Below are 19,929 nucleotides of genomic sequence, written 5' to 3' on the forward strand. Positions count from 1 at the left end.
GTAGCTCATTCGGAGTTGACATTATTATTTAAATCGTGATTTTCTAAGTCATGCGTGGATTCTCTCAAAGTCATTACTTCCTTGTAAATTTTAATAATATCCGTGAACTCAAAATCTGATATTTGTCTATCACTAACACTTGTTGATAATAACGAAGATAATTTGGAGTATGCTAACGTCACTGTATGTAATTTTATTATATAATCATGCAATTTTGAATTTGTACACGTGCATATTTTTTGCGATGATATTAAGAATACCGGCAATTGTTGTTGCAGCTGAGACAAATCTCTCAACTGCTGGTGATGTCATTGTTATTGTTGATAATAATACGCTGGTTCCAGCAATAACAGCAGACGCTGAATACACAATTATGTCAACAATAACTACACGTCTGCGATATTTTATTTATATACTTTTATTGTATAATCATCAACGATGTATTTTATTTTTGTTTTCCATTCAGGTGCTTGATTGTATCTAAAGCGTTGAACGTTGATCGGAAGGCTCATTATATTTATTTAGTAATCAATTGAGGTGTTTCAGCCACTAATTCCAGACACCAACATTAAGATGCTGCGGTTAATTTTTTTTTATCAAATGATTCCAGCATACACGTTTCTTCGTCTCCTTTATTTAACACAACATACACGGTTCTAGAAAAATTATCGGGATACGTGGTAAATATACTAAATTTTGCACCGCTGAACATGGACATCCTATACATTTCAGTGGGTTCTGTGGTATGTTTATAGCGTTGTTTTGCTGTGACCATGTTGAGAACCCTGATGACACTGAGTATACTATGTTGGTAATCTGTTTGTGGGGAATTTTAATCAGTTTAATATTTATAACGAGATCAGGAATTCCAATTATGACATCTTCTAATTGTTTTCTAATAGTTTCAATATCTGATATTGCTGTTTTAATATCACCGTTTTTGTGTTAATTTCAGATAGTTTCACGTGAATACGCAACGGATTTCCAAAGAATTCCTCTTCGATTTCATTAGTTTTTCCAAAATTTCTACGAAGATTTGTAAACATATTTACATGAACGTCATACTCAGCTCGTAGCGTGGTTAATTTAGTATCTACTTTAGTATAGTTATTGTCTACATATTTTTTTGTTTCGGCATCTTCATCAGATGTTGGATCTCTTAAAACGTATATTTTATTTCCATTCGTGTTAAGTTCATCTGTCATTGTATGTATGACCGGTAGATCATAAACGTTTAGCAACACTTCTTGCAATTTTATTTCTAATAGTTGCGATTTATATATTTTAGTCTCTGATTCTACCGCCGTCAGTAAATACTGGAATATTATCCGTGGTAACGCCAAGAACTCTAAGAACTAAGAACATTGTCATTCCATTTAATATTACTCGTCTTTAAACACCGTATTTATCCTGAAAAACAACAACTTCATCTCGGTCGACTCCAGGGAGTCCAAAATATGAGCGAGTTCATCTTTAGTCACGTAATTTGACAAATCAATATCATCTTCCTTTTGTTGTCTTGGATAGAAGATCTTCCGTAAATGTCAACCATTATACTTTAAGATCTGTTTAAAACGATTAACGGCTGTTTGTATAATCGTTCAAGACTTTATGAGGTGGTAATGTTGATGAAGATATTGCATTTAATACATTAATTACTTCACGACCACATATTGGCGGATCGGTTATTGTTTGTGATGGTAATGTTGAATACCAGTTGGAGTTTTTATTGTGTTTACTTAATTTATAGATTATTTTGGTGTAGCCAACCCATGCCAATCGAAATAAACAATTCCACGTGGATCAATTACGTATGTCACCCAATAAGTTCCTGGACCAGAACTATTCTAGAGATTAATAATGCCTGTTTCAAAACTGTTTGGTTTGAAAGGTAACTGATCAAGCATAAAAACACCTCTAAAATATTTGGCATTTGATTTTTTAGCAGTTTCAAGTAAATCAAAATTTAACAAGGAAAATATAAACGAAGTGTTCCGGGAAGTCTCAGACCTCTTCCATATCAATAAGGGGTTCCTGGTAATCTTATACCTTTCCCCCTTTTAAAAAATCCCTGCCCTGTTGCTTTCTTTAATGCCGTTCCAGCGAAGGTTCCAACAGCACCAAGTGCAGCTGCTTTTCCTACAGATGGAGCTGCAGCGGCTATTAACGCGGGTATAGCCGTAAGAAGTGGAAATATACCGTTTTAATTGAGTCTTTAATGGAACTTGGAGAAAGATGAAGTTGAACTCCTGTTTTTTATTCTAAAGCTTTATTAAAATGTTTAAGTTGATTCTTGGTTAATGATAATTTTTTTGGAACGCCACTAGAAATTTGATCTTTTTTTAACGTTATTTGTTGTTCCGCATTTACTTGCAAGTTTTGATTGTAATTTTCTCACCTGACCGGAAGTCAGAGTGACATTAACGTGACTATATGACATTATAAATATCATGAGCGATTTAATTTGATGTTTTCTACTGAAGCGTCAATAACTCTCATTTGTCCACCGACACCTTCAAGTAACATTTTTTGTCGATGAGTATAACAGTGATTGTTTTATAGCCACCAGCGGTCAGTCGAGTTACACGAGCTCGGAACTGTATATCAACGATAGATTGCCTGAATAAATCTAAATGTTCCAACGAAAAGTAATAGATCGGAGATAATGTTGTGAAATCCCGCTGAGATATTTGTAAACCAGTGTCAACATTTTGATCACGACCCATGAATGTTATCAACCGATGATAAACACATACAAATGATTTTGACCAAAATTTAACAAAACATCTTCAGGTGGTTCTTGATGTCCATTTATCATTAAAGCAACTTCAGAATCTCCATGTTTGTCAAATACCATTGGATTTCGTTCCTGTGAATCTATTTAGGATTTTGCTGAAATACGATGAATATATGTCGTGGTGCAGAAATTCCTGGATGTGATTCTATTTGCCATGTAAATAAACCAGCCGATTTCTTTGAACGCTATCTGTAGTCATTTTCAACCATGATAAAAACAATAATTTACCACCTGAATTCATAAAAGCAAGTAGTTTTTCTTCTTCAGCATCCAGAGTGACAATTTTGATAATGTTACTTTACCAGTATCAACTGTGTTAGGTCGCCATATTGCATCATTGTCTGTGGTTTTCTTTCAAGTACCACAGTGTGTTTAGCTGCAAATATAACTTTTCTGACATTTCTATAAAATCCAAAGATATGTGATAGTGGAATCACACATGAAAATTGTTCTTCTTCATTTAATATTTGTCTGCGTACTGCGAATCTTAAGTTGAAATTGTCATTCATCGATGCAAATGTATCCCCAACTGCATTTAGTCTCACGTTGCTACCCTCGAGGTTATCAGTGGTATCCTTTGCAAACATCATTGACGGACCAGCTGACCTCGAATAATCATCGCTGTATCCTGCAGACCCAATATCATCATGGCAATATCAACATTTTCGAGACACGATTCAATATTTTTTCCGTCAATCATGTATATAGCACTGTTATATAATGCCACGACACCTTTATTAACAAATTCAGGTCGATCTAAAAGTCCGTACTCTGTATCTTCTGTTTTCAAAGGACTACCATCTACTTCGATAAACGCTTCAGCAGGTAAAAATATCTACTTGTATCTTGAACTTGTAATTCGATTCGACCACGCTGACATTGTACACGTGCGTCATAAGAATAAAACTGATAATCGCGTATGATTTCATCTTTAACAATTGGTGCGTCCATATCGAACGATGGATCGGATACACGTTTGAACATTTTATTATAATTGTTATCGTCTAACACGAAGACCACTTCCTGCTATTAAACTTGTCGTTATATTTGTTTCTTTTTCTGACTGGGGTATATTAGCAAACTCTGTTAGTTTTGTATTGCAGCTTGATTTATTATTTTACTGATATTTGCAGGCATAACTTCGGTGCTGGGTAATTTTGCTGACTGAGGTCTTCGTCGTGTTAATCTGCCCTTGATTGGCGAGAATGCTTTACCGGCAACATTTTCAACTGCGCTCGGAATGTTTTCACGAAAAAATCAATAGATTTCATTCCTAGTTGTTTTTGCAATCGGTATTGCTTTTGGGGTTATCATTCTAAATGAACCTAGAACAATATCACCGAGTCCAACTCCGTAAATTGCTTTGTAAGTTGGCAATCAGGAGTTTACTACCCTAACTAATACAGGCCTACTTTGAGCATTATGTATAATCATTTTAATTATTATTTATTTATCGATGAGATAATGATAAATGTTATGATCCATAACACCGCCTGTAAATAATCTTCGACAAATATTGAAGTTTTTGTTTGAGAGCGCCACGAACAGTGAGATATTTTCTAATTGTTTCTAATCTTTCTCTAGCTAGTCTACTAGTGTAAGATTCCATTATCGATATAGAAATGATTTAATTACAGCAGCAGAGAGGGTGCGACCTCAGTGACGTCCGGTGGGTAAACAAAAGCACATAAAAATTTATAAAAACAATATCGACAAAAATAAAATGACACAATAAACTAACCCAATTAGAGAAACTCTCGGTAAGTTAGGGGCTTCGGTTGAGCGTTGGTGACCTTATTTTTTTCGAAAATAAACACTTTCATCACAATGATGAGGAAAAATTACGAAAATACATTAGCATTACCTTAATAGAGAAGAAAATGGACGTAGTTACTTATTTGTTTACTCGAAGCAGAATGTAAGCGAAGACAGTTTGCAATATGATCATGTACACGGCAGTACATGTACAGTTTGCAATATGATCATGTATAAGGCAGTACACGTACAGTTTGCAATATGATCATGTACAAGGCAGTATATGTACAGTTTGCAATATGATCATGTACAGTGCTGGCACCCAAAAATATTTACTGAGATGATGAATATTTGAACAAGTCGTTGATATATGATGCAGGAATGCAAAATTATTATAGAAAATGAATTGGCATTTTAGGCAGAGGTATTCCAAGATTAGGTTAATATACCCATAACAGGAGATTATGTATTATCTTCATGCATAATCATATATGATGTACGCTTAGTAGGACAATTATTTGACAGGTAATATGTTTTGTTTTAATATATTGTGATGGGGGAGAGGGTTACGCATTCCTGTTTTATTTTGTTCAAATTAGAGCGATACGGGGTATTTTTAAAGTACAAGCAATATAGGTCATGTGTGCGTTCAGTAGTAGCTATTTCCGTAATGGGTGTAATATTAATAAATAAATAAAAACATACCGTTTAATGACGATTATTCACATTATTTGATTCTCATATATCCATGTTCCTTTGGAAGGTAATTATGTACATACCCGACAAACACATACCGTAAAATCCAACGTTAAAGTACGCTGACACTTTTTGACGCGTTCAACTTAATGGTGTGATCCAGTATAAACTCTGTAGACTGTCACATGCTGTAAACGTTAAGCAGATTGAGAAAAAAAAAGCTTACTACCCTATATTGTGATGATTAGACCCGACATGCTCTTTTCTTGATCAAGTTTAATATGGCCACCATTGTACAACTCCATAGCGATAAAATAAATTGTCCGGAAATTTCTTGACAGTTATGGTGGATAGTATTCAGTAATCATGATTGAATAGGCTTTGGTTAAACTGTGCTAGCATACAATTTTAGAACAACAATTAATATTTAATTTAAGATGTCCAACTGCGCCTACATGACCACAATGACATGCACTATATGTGTTGGAAAGTACATACCACATGCAGCAATTGCAGGTGTAAAGGCCTTTTCACATGGCCTTACCTCTCGTTATTATCGTATAGAGAAAAAGGTTATAGATGTAAAGAATTTACATCAGTGTGACGCAAATAACACTTTTCCTTTTTTTCTTTTTATGCATATTTATTGACAGACTTTAAAAAAAAATAGATACCAAACTATTTGGTCTCGGGTTTGATACCGCCTAGGCCAGCTAGGGCGGCCACCTCAGTTTATCTTTGGGAAGGTATCATTCTTTTTCACAACCTCCAAGTTGTGTATTATCGACCTTGCTCCACGCCAGTAGCGTATCGAGAACAAGTTTAAAGATGTCAAGTACTGACAGCAGTGCGATTTACATAACACTTTATCTTTTTATTTTACATAACAAACGATTTTACCCCAGCTACAGTACCGCCCTGGTCAGCTAGGGTCGGTCGCCTCAGTATGTATTTGGGACAGCCATCTAACTCCCATTTACGCAATATGATAAAGCTAAAAATGTGGTCTAGTGACATTTATCTCTCTGTATTTCACGTTTTCTTCTAAGAATCGTTTTATTTCTTCCCTTTTATACAATTTTAAATACTTTTCCCTTCTTTATTCCACACTAGTCGACTCATTACAGTACGAAAAAGAAAAAATGGAATACGTAGTAATAGAAAACCGTTCTTGTACGGTGTCCATTTTTAAACGAAAAAAGATGAACTTTACGTATAAATCTAGATATCATTTGAGGATACCGATCATGCATTGATTAATTTTATTTATTTCTGAAGACAGGATGCATAGTACTGATTGATTATTTGTTCCAGTCGTTTTGTTTTTAAAACGTTGAAGGCACAAATTTGTTAAATGTCAGGAGACATTTATACTTAGAGAGGGAGTATGTGACCCAGGTGCGTGTTTGTCATGAGTGAACCTGAGAGCAAGTGCATGAAAGGGATGATAACGTCGAGCTCCTGGCTTCCAATAAAAGCCCTAGGCACTCGTCGTATCGTCTCTGGACGAACGACATCTTACTCATTTTGCACAGGTCTATGGTGGTGATCATAATTCGAAAGAACTGTACCATTTGAATATTTAGGGTCTTCATGTTTGGTATGTTTTCATTTATGTGTTATCGTGTTGCTATATTAAAATACCGGCATGCGGGTTGTGTATAGTTGTGCATCGTATTTGTTCCGTTCTGTTTCAGTATTGTATATTTAAGTATTCGTTCTTTTTTGTTGTAGGTTTTTTTCTTTTATCTTGTATGTTTTCATGACGGATAATAAACCTGCGAGTGTTGTATTAGCTCAGTTTTATGTAACGCCCGGCTCAGACTTATCTTCCTTAAAGAACTTCGAAATTTATACTTTCTCGCATAAAAAAATATTGATTTTTATATAACCATATTCAGAAGATGATGGTGGTTCACATTGAGGGACTAATTTATGGCGAATTTCAACCTTGAAAGGTCAGGTAATTCGGCACTGTTAGAACCATCTGCGCATTTGTTTTGATGATACGTCACATAGAGATGCTGATCTTGTTCAAGAGTATAACATCTAGCTATTATAATGTATTTATCCTCAAACCCTCCCCCCCCCATTTATAATTATTATTAGTGGTAAAGTCGATTCCGGCAAATACTGTTCAAACATCAAACACAAACTTGGACTAGGCGAACTTAATGAAACATTCCTTTGACAGTGGAATTATTCAGGTCAATTTTCTATTATTCCTATAAATGACATCACCTACCCACCCACAAATATGTGTTGATACTGGTGGATGATATATGGATCTGATGTCATCTGTTTATTAAAATGTGCAATTTTGCTGGTGCAAAATCTTTCCGGAACACATCTGCGTGCGCTTTAGACACTTACTGATATTGTTGGGAGCCATATCTAGCGCGAAATTCAAAATGGTCATAGGACAGAGGGTTGTGCTATTTCATGTGGATTTACGAGTCACCAAACATAGGAATTGCTCCAGGAATATAAAGTAGATTTCGCAAAAAAACAAAAACAAAAATACCCCCCAAAACAACATTCATCCGACTGTATCTTCACAGTTAAGAGAAACACCGATACGTGTATAAATTGTACACCGATAAGTGCAGACAAGATTGACTGCAGATATTTTCTGGTTTTAATGTATAGGCCATATCATTCCACAAAACACCAGTCATTATCATGTCAGGTGTGGGGATGATTTATTGGCCTAGGGTGCGAATACCAAGAACTGTGATGACTAGTTCGTTACTCTGTGGACATAAAATTCAAAGTGAAAGTTTACATCAACATCTTCATGACTTATAGTAGTCAACTACAGAGTGACCTTTCGTAGATATTTATGTAAAATCATCTATTTACAACTGGTAAATATATATAATTTTGAATCAATCGAAACATTAATAAACAAATATCAACATGTATTACCAGAAAATATGAATGGATCAGTTAACCCTGAGAGTGTGTGTGTATGCGATGATTTAATTATTTAACATTTTACCATCAACACTATGATTGATTACCTTACTTTTACAGAAGCGTTTTGCTCCAAACATTTCCAAAGGCTTTGAGTAAATCAAATACAGGTTGCAAATAGTTTCTGTTTGTACCATTTAATGGTGTATCCATCTACTCCCGGGATAAAACTTTGAACTATTTCTAACGTAAATTCGAATTTCAATTTTGTAGCCCATTGCTATTTCATGTTCTTTAAGAGTTGTAATCTCTGTAATACATTTTTTAAAATCATTTGTGGAACGTCATCATAACAGACAGATTCACTACGGCAACAGTTTTAAAACGTAAAATACCAATGACAGACCGAATTAATGGAGCTACGGTTATGGTACATCAGTAGGTATTAGAGTCAATGCAGAACAAGTATGTTATATATAAAACCTGATGTGGATTTATAAACATCAACACAGCAGTTGTGTCATAAATATCCATGCAAAATGATCCAAACCTGGATGTTCCAAGGTAGCCATCTGAAAAAAAGCATGATCCATAAGTAGTAAATATATATCACACAACAGGGTTTGTTCATAATTGAGTATTATCATCCACAGAGTATAGTTTATAAAGGTATAGACGTGTCAGTGTCTGTCGATTATGTATGCAATCAACAACTTGATTCACGCACATGTATACAATGTAGGTAAGGCACTAATCATTTGTTTGGGGTAGTTTGGTGATTTCCTATACGGACATAATTTTTGCTTTCGTACTGAGGTCATGGGGTTATGTTCATCTCATAACATGGATAATTTGGGGTTGTGGGCACGTCATCACAGTCTTCTTTGAATTGCTGCGTATAGATCTAAGACGGATTTCTATAGCCTTTAGCTGTACTGGCTATTAGCCAAAGAGCGTATGGATCAGCCTGTCTTCCATTGTCCGTCTGTTCGTTTCACCACATTTGCTATCGCTATTCTTTGTAAACTGCTTGGAAGATTGCAGTAAAACTTTATACGCATATTTATCCCAAGGTCTAGTTGGTCCTGTATGACAATTCTGCTACTCGGGCATGCAGTATCCCTGTCACTTTGACTGCCTTGAAAATCTTGTTATTGTTACTGCTCTCAGATGGAAAGAAATATCGACGTTGGGTTTTCACTCTCATACTTTTAGTGGTTAGGACCAACAACTAGATGGTCCTGAAGGAAAACAATGACGATATTACCTTTAGGGTATAATACCCAGAAATCTGCTATGAGCCAAATATAACTGAACTGGCCATCTTATATCAGTTTATAGAAATAATGCCCCAAGTCCCCCACCCCACCTCCTGACACTTTTCAGTCAAGTGTAAGGAACAATGGTCTTCATATCTTCAATCTCATAACAAATCTTCAATCTCAGACTCCTTTGCGAGAAATACCTTCAGCTTCAGCAGAATCAATACCACGTCTTTATAGATTTCAAGAAGGCATTTGATAGGGTATGGTATGCGGCCCGATGAGCAACTATGACGAAGTACAACATCAGCTCAAACCTGGTGCGGCTTGTGGAGTATCCCTATGACAACCCCGTCAGCACTGTCCTCATCAATGGCATCTTAGGAGATTGGTTCCGGACAACAGTTGGAGTCAGACAGGGATGTATACTGTCACCTGCACTCTTCAACATTTTCCTGGAAAGGATCATAGAGGATACCTTGCATGATCACAATGGCACTGTCAGCATCTTGGGAAGAACCTTTGCTTCACAGATCATATTGACAGCTTAGCAGGAGATGAAAAAGTATTGGCTGACTTGGTTGAGCGCCTTGACACCCCCCCCCCAGCATACGGTATGGAGATTAGTGAAAAAAAGCAACACAAAATGATGACAAACAACACCATTGACATCAGTGCAGAAATAAAGGTCAGTGGACAGAAGCCGGAAAGAGGCACAAGCTTCAATTACTTAGGATCAATTATCACAGTTAAGGGCTCCAACCAGAACTAAATTGCAGGATAGCCCAGACATCAGTAGCAATCGCAAGATTGAGATCAATATGGAAAGATACCAACATTGATTTTGGTTCCAAAATAAGGCTGATGCGCAGAATTGTCATATCCATTTTTCTGTATGATTATGTAACATGGATGCTCATATTAGATTTCAAAGACCGCTCCGGTGGCCTAGTGGTTTGAGCGTCCGCCTCGGATGTGGGAGGTCGTGGGTTCGATCCCTGGCCGAGTCATAGCAAAGACTTACAAAAACGGTACTAACAGCTGCCTCGCTTGGCGCTCAGCATTAAGAGGTTAGTGTTAGGACTGGTTGGCCCGGTGTCAGGATAATGTGACTGGGTGGGACATCATGCTACATGTCTGCAGCATGATGCCCCAGTGCTAGACATCACTATAAACTGCCACACTGCAGACATCGTAGCGATATGACTGAAAAATTGTTAAAGCTACGTTAAAAAAATCCAAATCACAAATCACATTAGATTTCAAAGAAGGATTCAAACCTTCGAAACGAGATACTACCACAAGAACTTGGCCATCTCATACATTGACCATGTAACCAAAAAAGATATAATAAACAGGACCTATGAAGACCTCTTGACCACTGTAAAAAAAAGCGCAAACTGAAGTAGTACGGTCATGTCTCAAGATCATCTGGACTGGCAAAAACAATCTTGTAAGGCCCAGTGCGCGGGTGCAGAAGAAAAGGCATACAGAAAAAGCAGTGGGAAGACAACATTAAGGAGTGGACAGGAATGGGATTTGGAGATTCCCAAAGGACAGTAGAGAACAGGGAAAAACGGTGAGAATTGGTTGTAAAGTCATTTGTCGTGCCCCAACGACCTCTTGGGTTAAAGGATAGATGATGATGATGATGTAAGGAACAATATGTTGTTTAATGCACCATACACTGCCCATTTTTTAAAAAAAAAACATGTATCACTATTTCTCTGTCAATCTATGGACCGTTCCGGTGGCCTATTGGTTAGAGCATTCACCTCAGATGCGGGAGGTCATGGGTTCGATCCCCGTCCGAGTCATACCAAAGACTTACAAAAATGGTACTAACAGCTGCCTCGCTTGGCACTCAGCATTAAGAGGTTAATGTTAGGACTGGTCATCCTGGTGTCAGGATAATGTGACTGGGTGGGACATCATGCTACATGTCTGCGACATGATGCCCCAGTGCTATACATCACTATAGACTGCCACACTGTCACATCATAGCAATATGATTGAAAAATTGTTAAAGCTACGTTGAAAATACGAATCATACACACACACACATGCACACACTGTCAATCTCTGTTTTCTTGATCCCTCTCTTTATTGTATTCAAAGTGGTTGACACTAACAACTTTCACAACCGAGAAACTGTAGATAAAAATCTCTCACAAGCTTCTGGAATTATTCCTCTTTCTCTATTTCCTCCTCATTATCATCATTAATTTAGGGGAATCCTAACCTGTTCTAATTTAGGGGAATCCTAATCTATTCTAATTTAGGGGAATCCTAACCTATTCTAATTTAGGGGAATTCTAACCTGTTCTAATTTATGTGAATCCTAACCTATTCTAATTTAGGGGAATCATAACCTTTTCTAATTTAGGGGAATCCTAACCTGTTCTAATTTAGGGGAATCCTAACCTATTCTAATTTAGGGGAATCCTAACCTGTTCTAATTTGGGGAAATCCTAACCTATTCTAATTTAGGAGAATCCTAACATGTTCTAATTTAGGGGAATCCTAATAATTTCTAATTTAGGGGAATCCTAACCTATTCTAATTTAGGGGAATCCTAACCTTTTCTAATTTTTGTGAATCCTAACCTATTCTAATTTAGGGGAACCCTAACCTATTCTAATTACGGGGAATTATAACCTTTTCTAATTTAGGGGAATCCTAACCTGTTCTAATTTAGGGGAATCCTAACATGTTCCAATTTAGGGGAATCCTAACCTATTCTAATTTAGGGGAATCCTAACCTGTTCCAATTGAGGGGAATCCTAACCTATTCTAATTTAGGGGAATTCTAACCTGTTCTAATTGAGGGGAATCCTAATCTTTTCTAATTTAGGGGAATCCTAACCTATTGCAATTTAGGGGAATAATGATCTGTTCTAATTTAGGAGAATCCTAACATGTTCTAATTTAGGGGAATCCTAACCTATTCTAATTTAGGGGTATCCTAACCTATTCTAATTATGGGGAATCATAACCTTTACTAATTTAGGGGAATCTTAATCTGTTCTAATTTAGGGGAATCCTAACCTGTTCCAATTTAGGGGAATCCTAACCTATTCTAATTTAGGGGAATCCTAACCTGTTCTAATTTAGGGGAATCCTAACCTATTCTAATTTAGGAGAATCCTAACCTTTTCTAATTTAGGGGAATCCTAACCTATTCTAATTTAGGGGAATCCTATCCTGTTCTAATTTAGGGGAATCCTAACCTATTCTAATTTAGGGGAATCCTATCATATTCTAATTACGGAGAATCGGAATCCTAACCTATTCTAATTTAGGGGAATCCTATCCTGTTCTAATTTAGGGGAATCCTAACCTATTCTAATTTAGGGGAATCCTATCATATTCTAATTACGGAGAATCGTAACCTTTTCTAATTTAGGGGATTCCTAAACCGTTCTAATTTATGGGAATCCTAACATGTTCCTATTCTGAAGAATCCCAACCTGTTCTAATTTAGGGCAATCCTTACCTGTCCTAACATGTTCTATTTTGCCTTGAATTGAAATTTAAAAGAAATTGCACACAACTTTGTTTCTGTTATTTTCATATGCTACATACATTTTGGGCAATTGGGTAGAAAAGCTACTAAAACAATTTTCAATCTGTCCCTGATTAACAGCTTTTTCCACTTCTTAAAGTTGGTGCCATTATAAACTTTGTATTTTGGGGCATAAGGAATTTTCCACATTGCTGTGTGGCCAGAAATCCTTACTTGTATGTGCATAACCGGCGAAACATTTCAGTTGTCATCCCGGTCAACCTGCTTCAGTGCCTTTGCTATGTCTTACTTCTGTTATCTCTATACCTTATTATAGGCCTACACAGATGAAAAAATGTAAACAAATATGACAGATTCATTTTGAATTGTAAACCGCTATCCTGTGTACCTCTGCTGTGGGTGTGATAAGAATATCCATAGAAACTTCAATAGCTACAGTGAACATCGATTTGCTGTAAATAATCATGACCTCATGCAATCATAACAGTGGCAAGCAGCTGACCAACATTTTCACAGCTTGTAAATGTAATTTTCTCTTGGAAATGTGCCCGTGATTGACTCTCGATATGTTAAAGGATGTATTTAACTCTGGTTCCTCATATTTGTAAGAATGGACATTGAATACGTATTCTTTATTTATCTTTCTTAATTTAGTCATTTAAATTACAACCACAAATTAAAATGAGTTATTTTATAGATCACTCATTGGTTTTAGTTTAATGTTTGAATTGGAATGAGTGAATGGATCCCAGTCCATGGTTTTAGTTTCATGTCTGAAGTGGTATGAGTGAATGGATCTCAGTCAATGGTTTTAGATTAATGTTTGAAATGGAATGAGTGAATGGATCTCAGTCGTTGGTTTTAGATTAATGTTTGAAATGGAATGAGTGAATGGATCTCAGTCAATGGTTTTAGATTAATGTTTGAAATGGAATGAGTGAATGGATCTCAGTCAATGGTTTTAGTTTAATGTTTGAAATGGGATGAGTGAATGGATCTCAGTCATTGGTTTTAGATTAATGTTTGAAATGGAATGAGTGAATGGATCCCAGTCCATGGTTTTAGTTTAATGTTTGAAATGGAATGAGTGAATGGATCTCAGTCAATGGTTTTAGATTAATGTTTGAAATGGAATGAGTGAATGGATCTCAGTCAATGGTTTTAGTTTAATGCTTGAAGTGGAATGAGTGAATGGATCCCAGTCCATGGTTTTAGCTTAATGTTTGAAGTGGAATGAGTGAATGGATCCCAATCCATGGTTTTAGCTTAATGTTTGAAATGGAATGAGTGAATGGATCTCAGTCAATGGTTTTAGTTTAATGTTTGAAGTGGAATGAGTGAATGGATCCCAGTCCATGGTTTTAGTTTGATGTTTGAAATGGAATGAGTGAATGGATCCCAGTCCATGGTTTTAGTTTGATGTTTAAAATGGAACGAGTGAATGGATCCCAGTCCATGGTTTTAGTTTAATGTTTGAAATGGAATGAGTGAATGGATCTCAGTCAATGGTTTTAGTTTGATGTTTGAAATGGAATGAGTGAATGGATCTCAGTCAATGGTTAGTGTCTTAATTGCATAAAACATTGCTTGTTTGCATCAAACAGATGTATGTTATATTTTCAACCTATTCATAGTCTGAAATAAGCATATTCACACCATCTTTTTATAAGAATATTTAGTGTTTTCAAATGTAATATTATCTTTTTCCAACTATCGTTTGTAGTCTTCTTGTTGGAGCACCAAACCGAACTGGTGTGGATGGCATCAAGGGTTATGGCGGCTTTTATGAGTGTGAGATTAATTCGTTTAGCCAACGAGGGAGCTGCCAGAGACAAGAAACTGTGGACAATATGTGCCGTGAGTAATATACAGTGGTCCCTCACAATTTACTTTACTAATCCGACAGCTATGTATATTATTGTCCTGCGTATTATGTTTGTATGGTGTCTGTTTGGGGGTGGGTGATTTGGATTTTTAATGTAGCTTTACAAATATTCCATTCGTATCGCTACGATGTCTTCTACACTGTGGCAGTTTATGGTGATGTCTACTATTGGGGTATCATGCCAGTCACATTATCATGACACAGCGGTCTCTCAAAATTTACTTTACTAACTGGTATAATCCGACAGCCATGTATATTATTGTCCTGCTTATTATGTTTGTATGGTGTGTGTGGGTGGGTGGGTGTTTTGGATTTTTAATGTAGTTTTAACAAAATTCCAGTCATAATGCTACGATGTCTGCACTGTGGCAGTTTATGGTGATGTCTGGTACTGGAGTATGATGCCAGTCACAGTATCATGACACCAGGCCAACCAGTCCTAACACTAACCTCTTAATGGTAAGCACCAAGCGGGGCTGTTAGTATAATTTGTATAAGTCTTTGCTATGATTCGGCCGGGGGTGGTGGTCAAACCCGCGACCTCCAACATTCGAGGTGGTAGCTCTATCCACTAGGCCACCAGAGCTGTCATGTGTTTATGGTCATTGATCACATTTATTTTGTTAATCTTTTATATTTTTATTGTTGTTATATAGTTGGTAGTTATTGGCTGCTTAGAACCATTTACAACTCGACCTCAGTATAAGGCAATTCTCTGTAACACATTCCCTTTTATAAGCTGGGTATAGCCATATAACCCATTTCATTATTTAACAATATATATAAATACCTCAATATAATATGATCTCACAATGAAACAGTCCACTTGGTCATTCATGCAGTAGTATATTACCATCATTTATTATAGACTTTGTTGTGCTTTACTCATTAGATTATCCCTAGTGCACAATTTAACATGCAGTGCTACTCCAACTCTTTTCATTCGATTATCCCTGCTACACAATAATTGGCCTTATTGTTTATTTCCAACTCATTAGATTATCCCTATTACACAATAATTGGTCTTATTGTTTATTTTCAATTCATTAGATTATCCCTATTACACAATAATTGCCTTATTGTTTATTTCCAACTCATTGGATTATCCCTACTACACAATAATTGGACTTATTGTTTATTTCCAACTCATTAGATTATCCCTACTACACAATAATTGGACTTATTGTTTATTTCCAACTCATTAGATTATCCCTACTACACAATAATTGGACTTATTGTTTATTTCCAACTCATTAGATTATCCCTACTACACAATAATTGGACTTATTGTTTATTTCCAACTCATTAGATTATCCCTACTACACAATAATTGGACTTATTGTTTATTTCCAACTCATTGGATTATCCCTAATACACAATAATTGGACTTATTGTTTATTTCCAACTCATTAGATTATCCCTACTACACAATAATTGGCCTTATTGTTTATTTCCAACTCATTGGATTATCCCTACTACACAATAATTGGACTTATTGTTTATTTCCAACTCATTGGATTATCCCTACTACACAATAATTGGCCTTATTATTTTATTTCAATTCATTAGATTATCCCTATTACACAATAATTGGACTTATTGTTTATTTCCAACTCATTGGATTATCCCTACTACACAATAATTGGACTTATTGTTTATGTCCATCTCATTGGATTATCCCCGCTACACAATAATTGGCCTTATTATTTTATTTCAATTCATTAGATTATCCCTATTACACAATAATTGGACTTATTGTTTATTTCCAACTCATTGGATTATCCCTACTACACAATAATTGGACTTATTGTTTATTTCCAACTCATTAGATTATCCCTACTACACAATAATTGGACTTATTGTTTATTTCCAACTCATTGGATTATCCCTACTACACAATAATTGGCCTTATTATTTTATTTCAATTCATTAGATTATCCCTATTACACAATAATTGGACTTATTGTTTATTTCCATCTCATTGGATTATCCCTACTACACAATAATTGGACTTATTGTTTATTTCAATTCATTAGATTATCCCTATTACACAATAATTGGACTTATTGTTTATTTCCAACTCATTGGATTATCCCTACTACACAATAATTGGACTTATTGTTTATTTCCAACTCATTAGATTATCCCTACTACACAATAATTGGCCTTATTGTTTATTTCCAACTCATTGGATTATCCCTACTACACAATAATTGGACTTATTATTTCCAACTCATTAGATTATCCCTACTACACAATAATTGGACTTATTGTTTATTTCCAACTCATTAGATTATCCCTATTACACAATAATTGGCCTTATTATTTTATTTCAATTCATTAGATTATCCCTACTACACAATAATTGGACTTAGTGTTTATTTCCAACTCATTAGATTATCCCTATTACACAATAATTGGACTTATTGTTTATTTCCAACTCATTAGATTATCCCTATTACACAATAATTGGCCTTATTATTTTATTTCAATTCATTAGATTATCCCTACTACACAATAATTGGACTTAGTGTTTATTTCCAACTCATTAGATTATCCCTATTACACAATAATTGGACTTATTGTTTATTTCCAACTCATTGGATTATCCCTACTACACAATAATTGGCCTTATTGTTTATTTCCAACTCATTAGATTATCCCTCGAGCATAACTACAAAGCAGACTTTACTTTGCTTCTCAAACTCGGCTTGTTTATTATCCCTATTGCACAACTGATTCAACAGTGTTTCTGCAACTGTAGATCATCCTTGCTGCACAATTGACCTAACTGTTCTTCTCCAAACTCTGATCTTTTGATTATCCTTACTTCATAGCAGACTTTAATGTGCTTTTCCAACTGTAATAGATTATTCCTACTGCATTTACTGTGCTTTTCCAACAGTAATAGATTATTCCTACTGTATTTACTGTGCTTTTCCAACTGTAATAGATTATTCCTACTGCATTTACTGTGCATTTTAAACTGTAATAGAGTACAAATACTGCATTTACAGTGGTTTTCTGACTGTAATATATTATTCCTACTGCATTTACTGTGCTTTTTCCAGCTGTAATAGATTATTCCTACTGCATTTACTGTGGTTTTATCCAATTCTAATAGATTATTCCTACTGATGTACCGTGCTTTTCTGACTGTAATAGCTAATTCCTACTGCATTTACTGTGCTTTTTCCAACTGTAATAGATTATTCCTACTGCATTTACTGTGCTTTTCTGACTAATAGATTATTCCTACTGCATTTACTGTGCCTTTCTGACTGTAATAGATTGTTCCTACTGCATTTACTGTGCTTTTCTGACTAATAGATTATTCCTACTCCATGTATGTGCTTTTCTGACTGTAATAGCTTATTCCTACTGCATTTACTGTGCTTTTTCCAAGTGTAATAGATTATTCCAACAGCTTTTACTGTGTTTTTCCAACTGTAATAGATTATTCCTTACTGTATTTACTATGCTTTTCTCAACTGTAATAGATTATTCCTACTGCATTTATTGTGCTTTCTGACTAATAGATTATTCCTACTGCATTTACTGTGCCTTTCTGACTGTAATAGATTATTCCTACTGCACTTACTGTGCCTTTCTGACTAATAGATTATTCCTACTGCAAGTACTGTGCCTTTCGGACTGTAATAGATTATTCCTACTGCACTTACTGTGCCTTTCGGACTGTAATAGATTATTCCTACTGCATTTACTGTGGTTTTATCCAATTCTAATAGATTATTCCTACTGCATTTACTGTGCTTTTTCCAACTGTAATATATTATTCCTGCTGCACTTACTGTGCCTTTCTGACTATAATAGATTATTCCTACTGCATTTACTGTGCTTTTTCCAACTGTAATATATTATTCCTCCTGCACTTACTGTGCCTTTCTGACTATAATAGATTATTCCTGCTGCACTTACTGTGCCTTTCTGACTGTAATAGACTATTCCTACTGCACTTACTGTGCTTTACCGACTGTAATAAATTATTCCTACTGCACTTACTGTGCCTTTCTGACTAATAGATTATTCCTACTGCAAGTACTGTGCCTTTCGGACTGTAATAGATTATTCCTACTGCACTTACTGTGCCTTTCGGACTGTAATAGATTATTCCTACTGCATTTACTGTGGTTTTATCCAATTCTAATAGATTATTCCTACTGCATTTACTGTGCTTTTTCCAACTGTAACATTATTCCTATTGCATTTACTATGCTTTTCCAACTGTAATAATTAGAGTATTTCTACTACACAGCATACTTTACTTTGCTTCTCCAACTATACTCGCTAGATTATCCATTGTACTGCAGAATTGACTTTATTGTGCTTCTACAAGCCCACTTGTTTGACTTTATAATCCCTAATGTGTTGTGCTTTTCAGTTGTATTATTAGATTATCCCCATTGCACAACAGACTTTACGTGTTCCCCAAACTCATTAGATTAACCCCATTGTACAACAGACTTTACTGTGTTCCTCAAACTCATTAGATTATCTCCATTTGTAACGTAGTCGAGCTGACCCTTTGAGACCGGGCAGGGTTTTAAAGAAACAATAAACACGTTCGTGGATGACAAATGATAATATATTAAACACTGGTACTAATGATATGAAAACAGAAAAGCATATAAAATGAATATAAAACACATACGAAATATACTTTGACTGACTACTATGTCACATTCAAGTAGTCAAAAAGTTCTAGAAACACTATGTAAACTTCATGTACACATATCTCTAGCAAACGTTCATATAAACAAATACTTGTTGCAAACCCATATAATCAACTACTGGTTGCAAACATTTATGTAGTCAGACACTACTGTCGTAATTCACATGTAGTCAAACCACTACTTGCTATTGTTCTTTTACTTTTAGTCAATACACTACTTGTTATTGTACTTTACTTGTAGTCAAAGCACTACTTGTTATTGTGCTTTACTTGTAGTCAGTACACTACTTGATTGGAAGATATACGTTGACACGGCCTTCTCTCTGGCACGGTCACTTTCCCCTCCGCACTTGTACCCGTACGCTGGCACTGAATTGGTGGGTTATACTAGTAATGGTA

General features: G+C 35.6%; 1 protein-coding gene across 1 annotated transcript in view; it reads left to right on the forward strand.

Moving 5' to 3' along the window:
- The window catches only part of LOC149776296 (integrin alpha-V-like), a 147,634-nt gene that overhangs the window by 14,628 nt on the left and 113,077 nt on the right, over positions 1-19,929 (forward strand). Inside the window, exon 2 of the mRNA XM_089942765.1 lies at positions 14,676-14,809. Coding sequence (XP_089798891.1) covers positions 14,676-14,809 — 134 coding nt within the window. The remainder of the gene's footprint in view (positions 1-14,675; positions 14,810-19,929) is intronic.

This window comes from Sinohyriopsis cumingii, chromosome 18 (genome assembly GCF_028554795.1).
Source record: "Sinohyriopsis cumingii isolate HCF-2022 chromosome 18, ASM2855479v2, whole genome shotgun sequence".
In the NCBI taxonomy this organism is placed as follows: Eukaryota; Metazoa; Mollusca; class Bivalvia; order Unionida; family Unionidae; genus Sinohyriopsis; species Sinohyriopsis cumingii.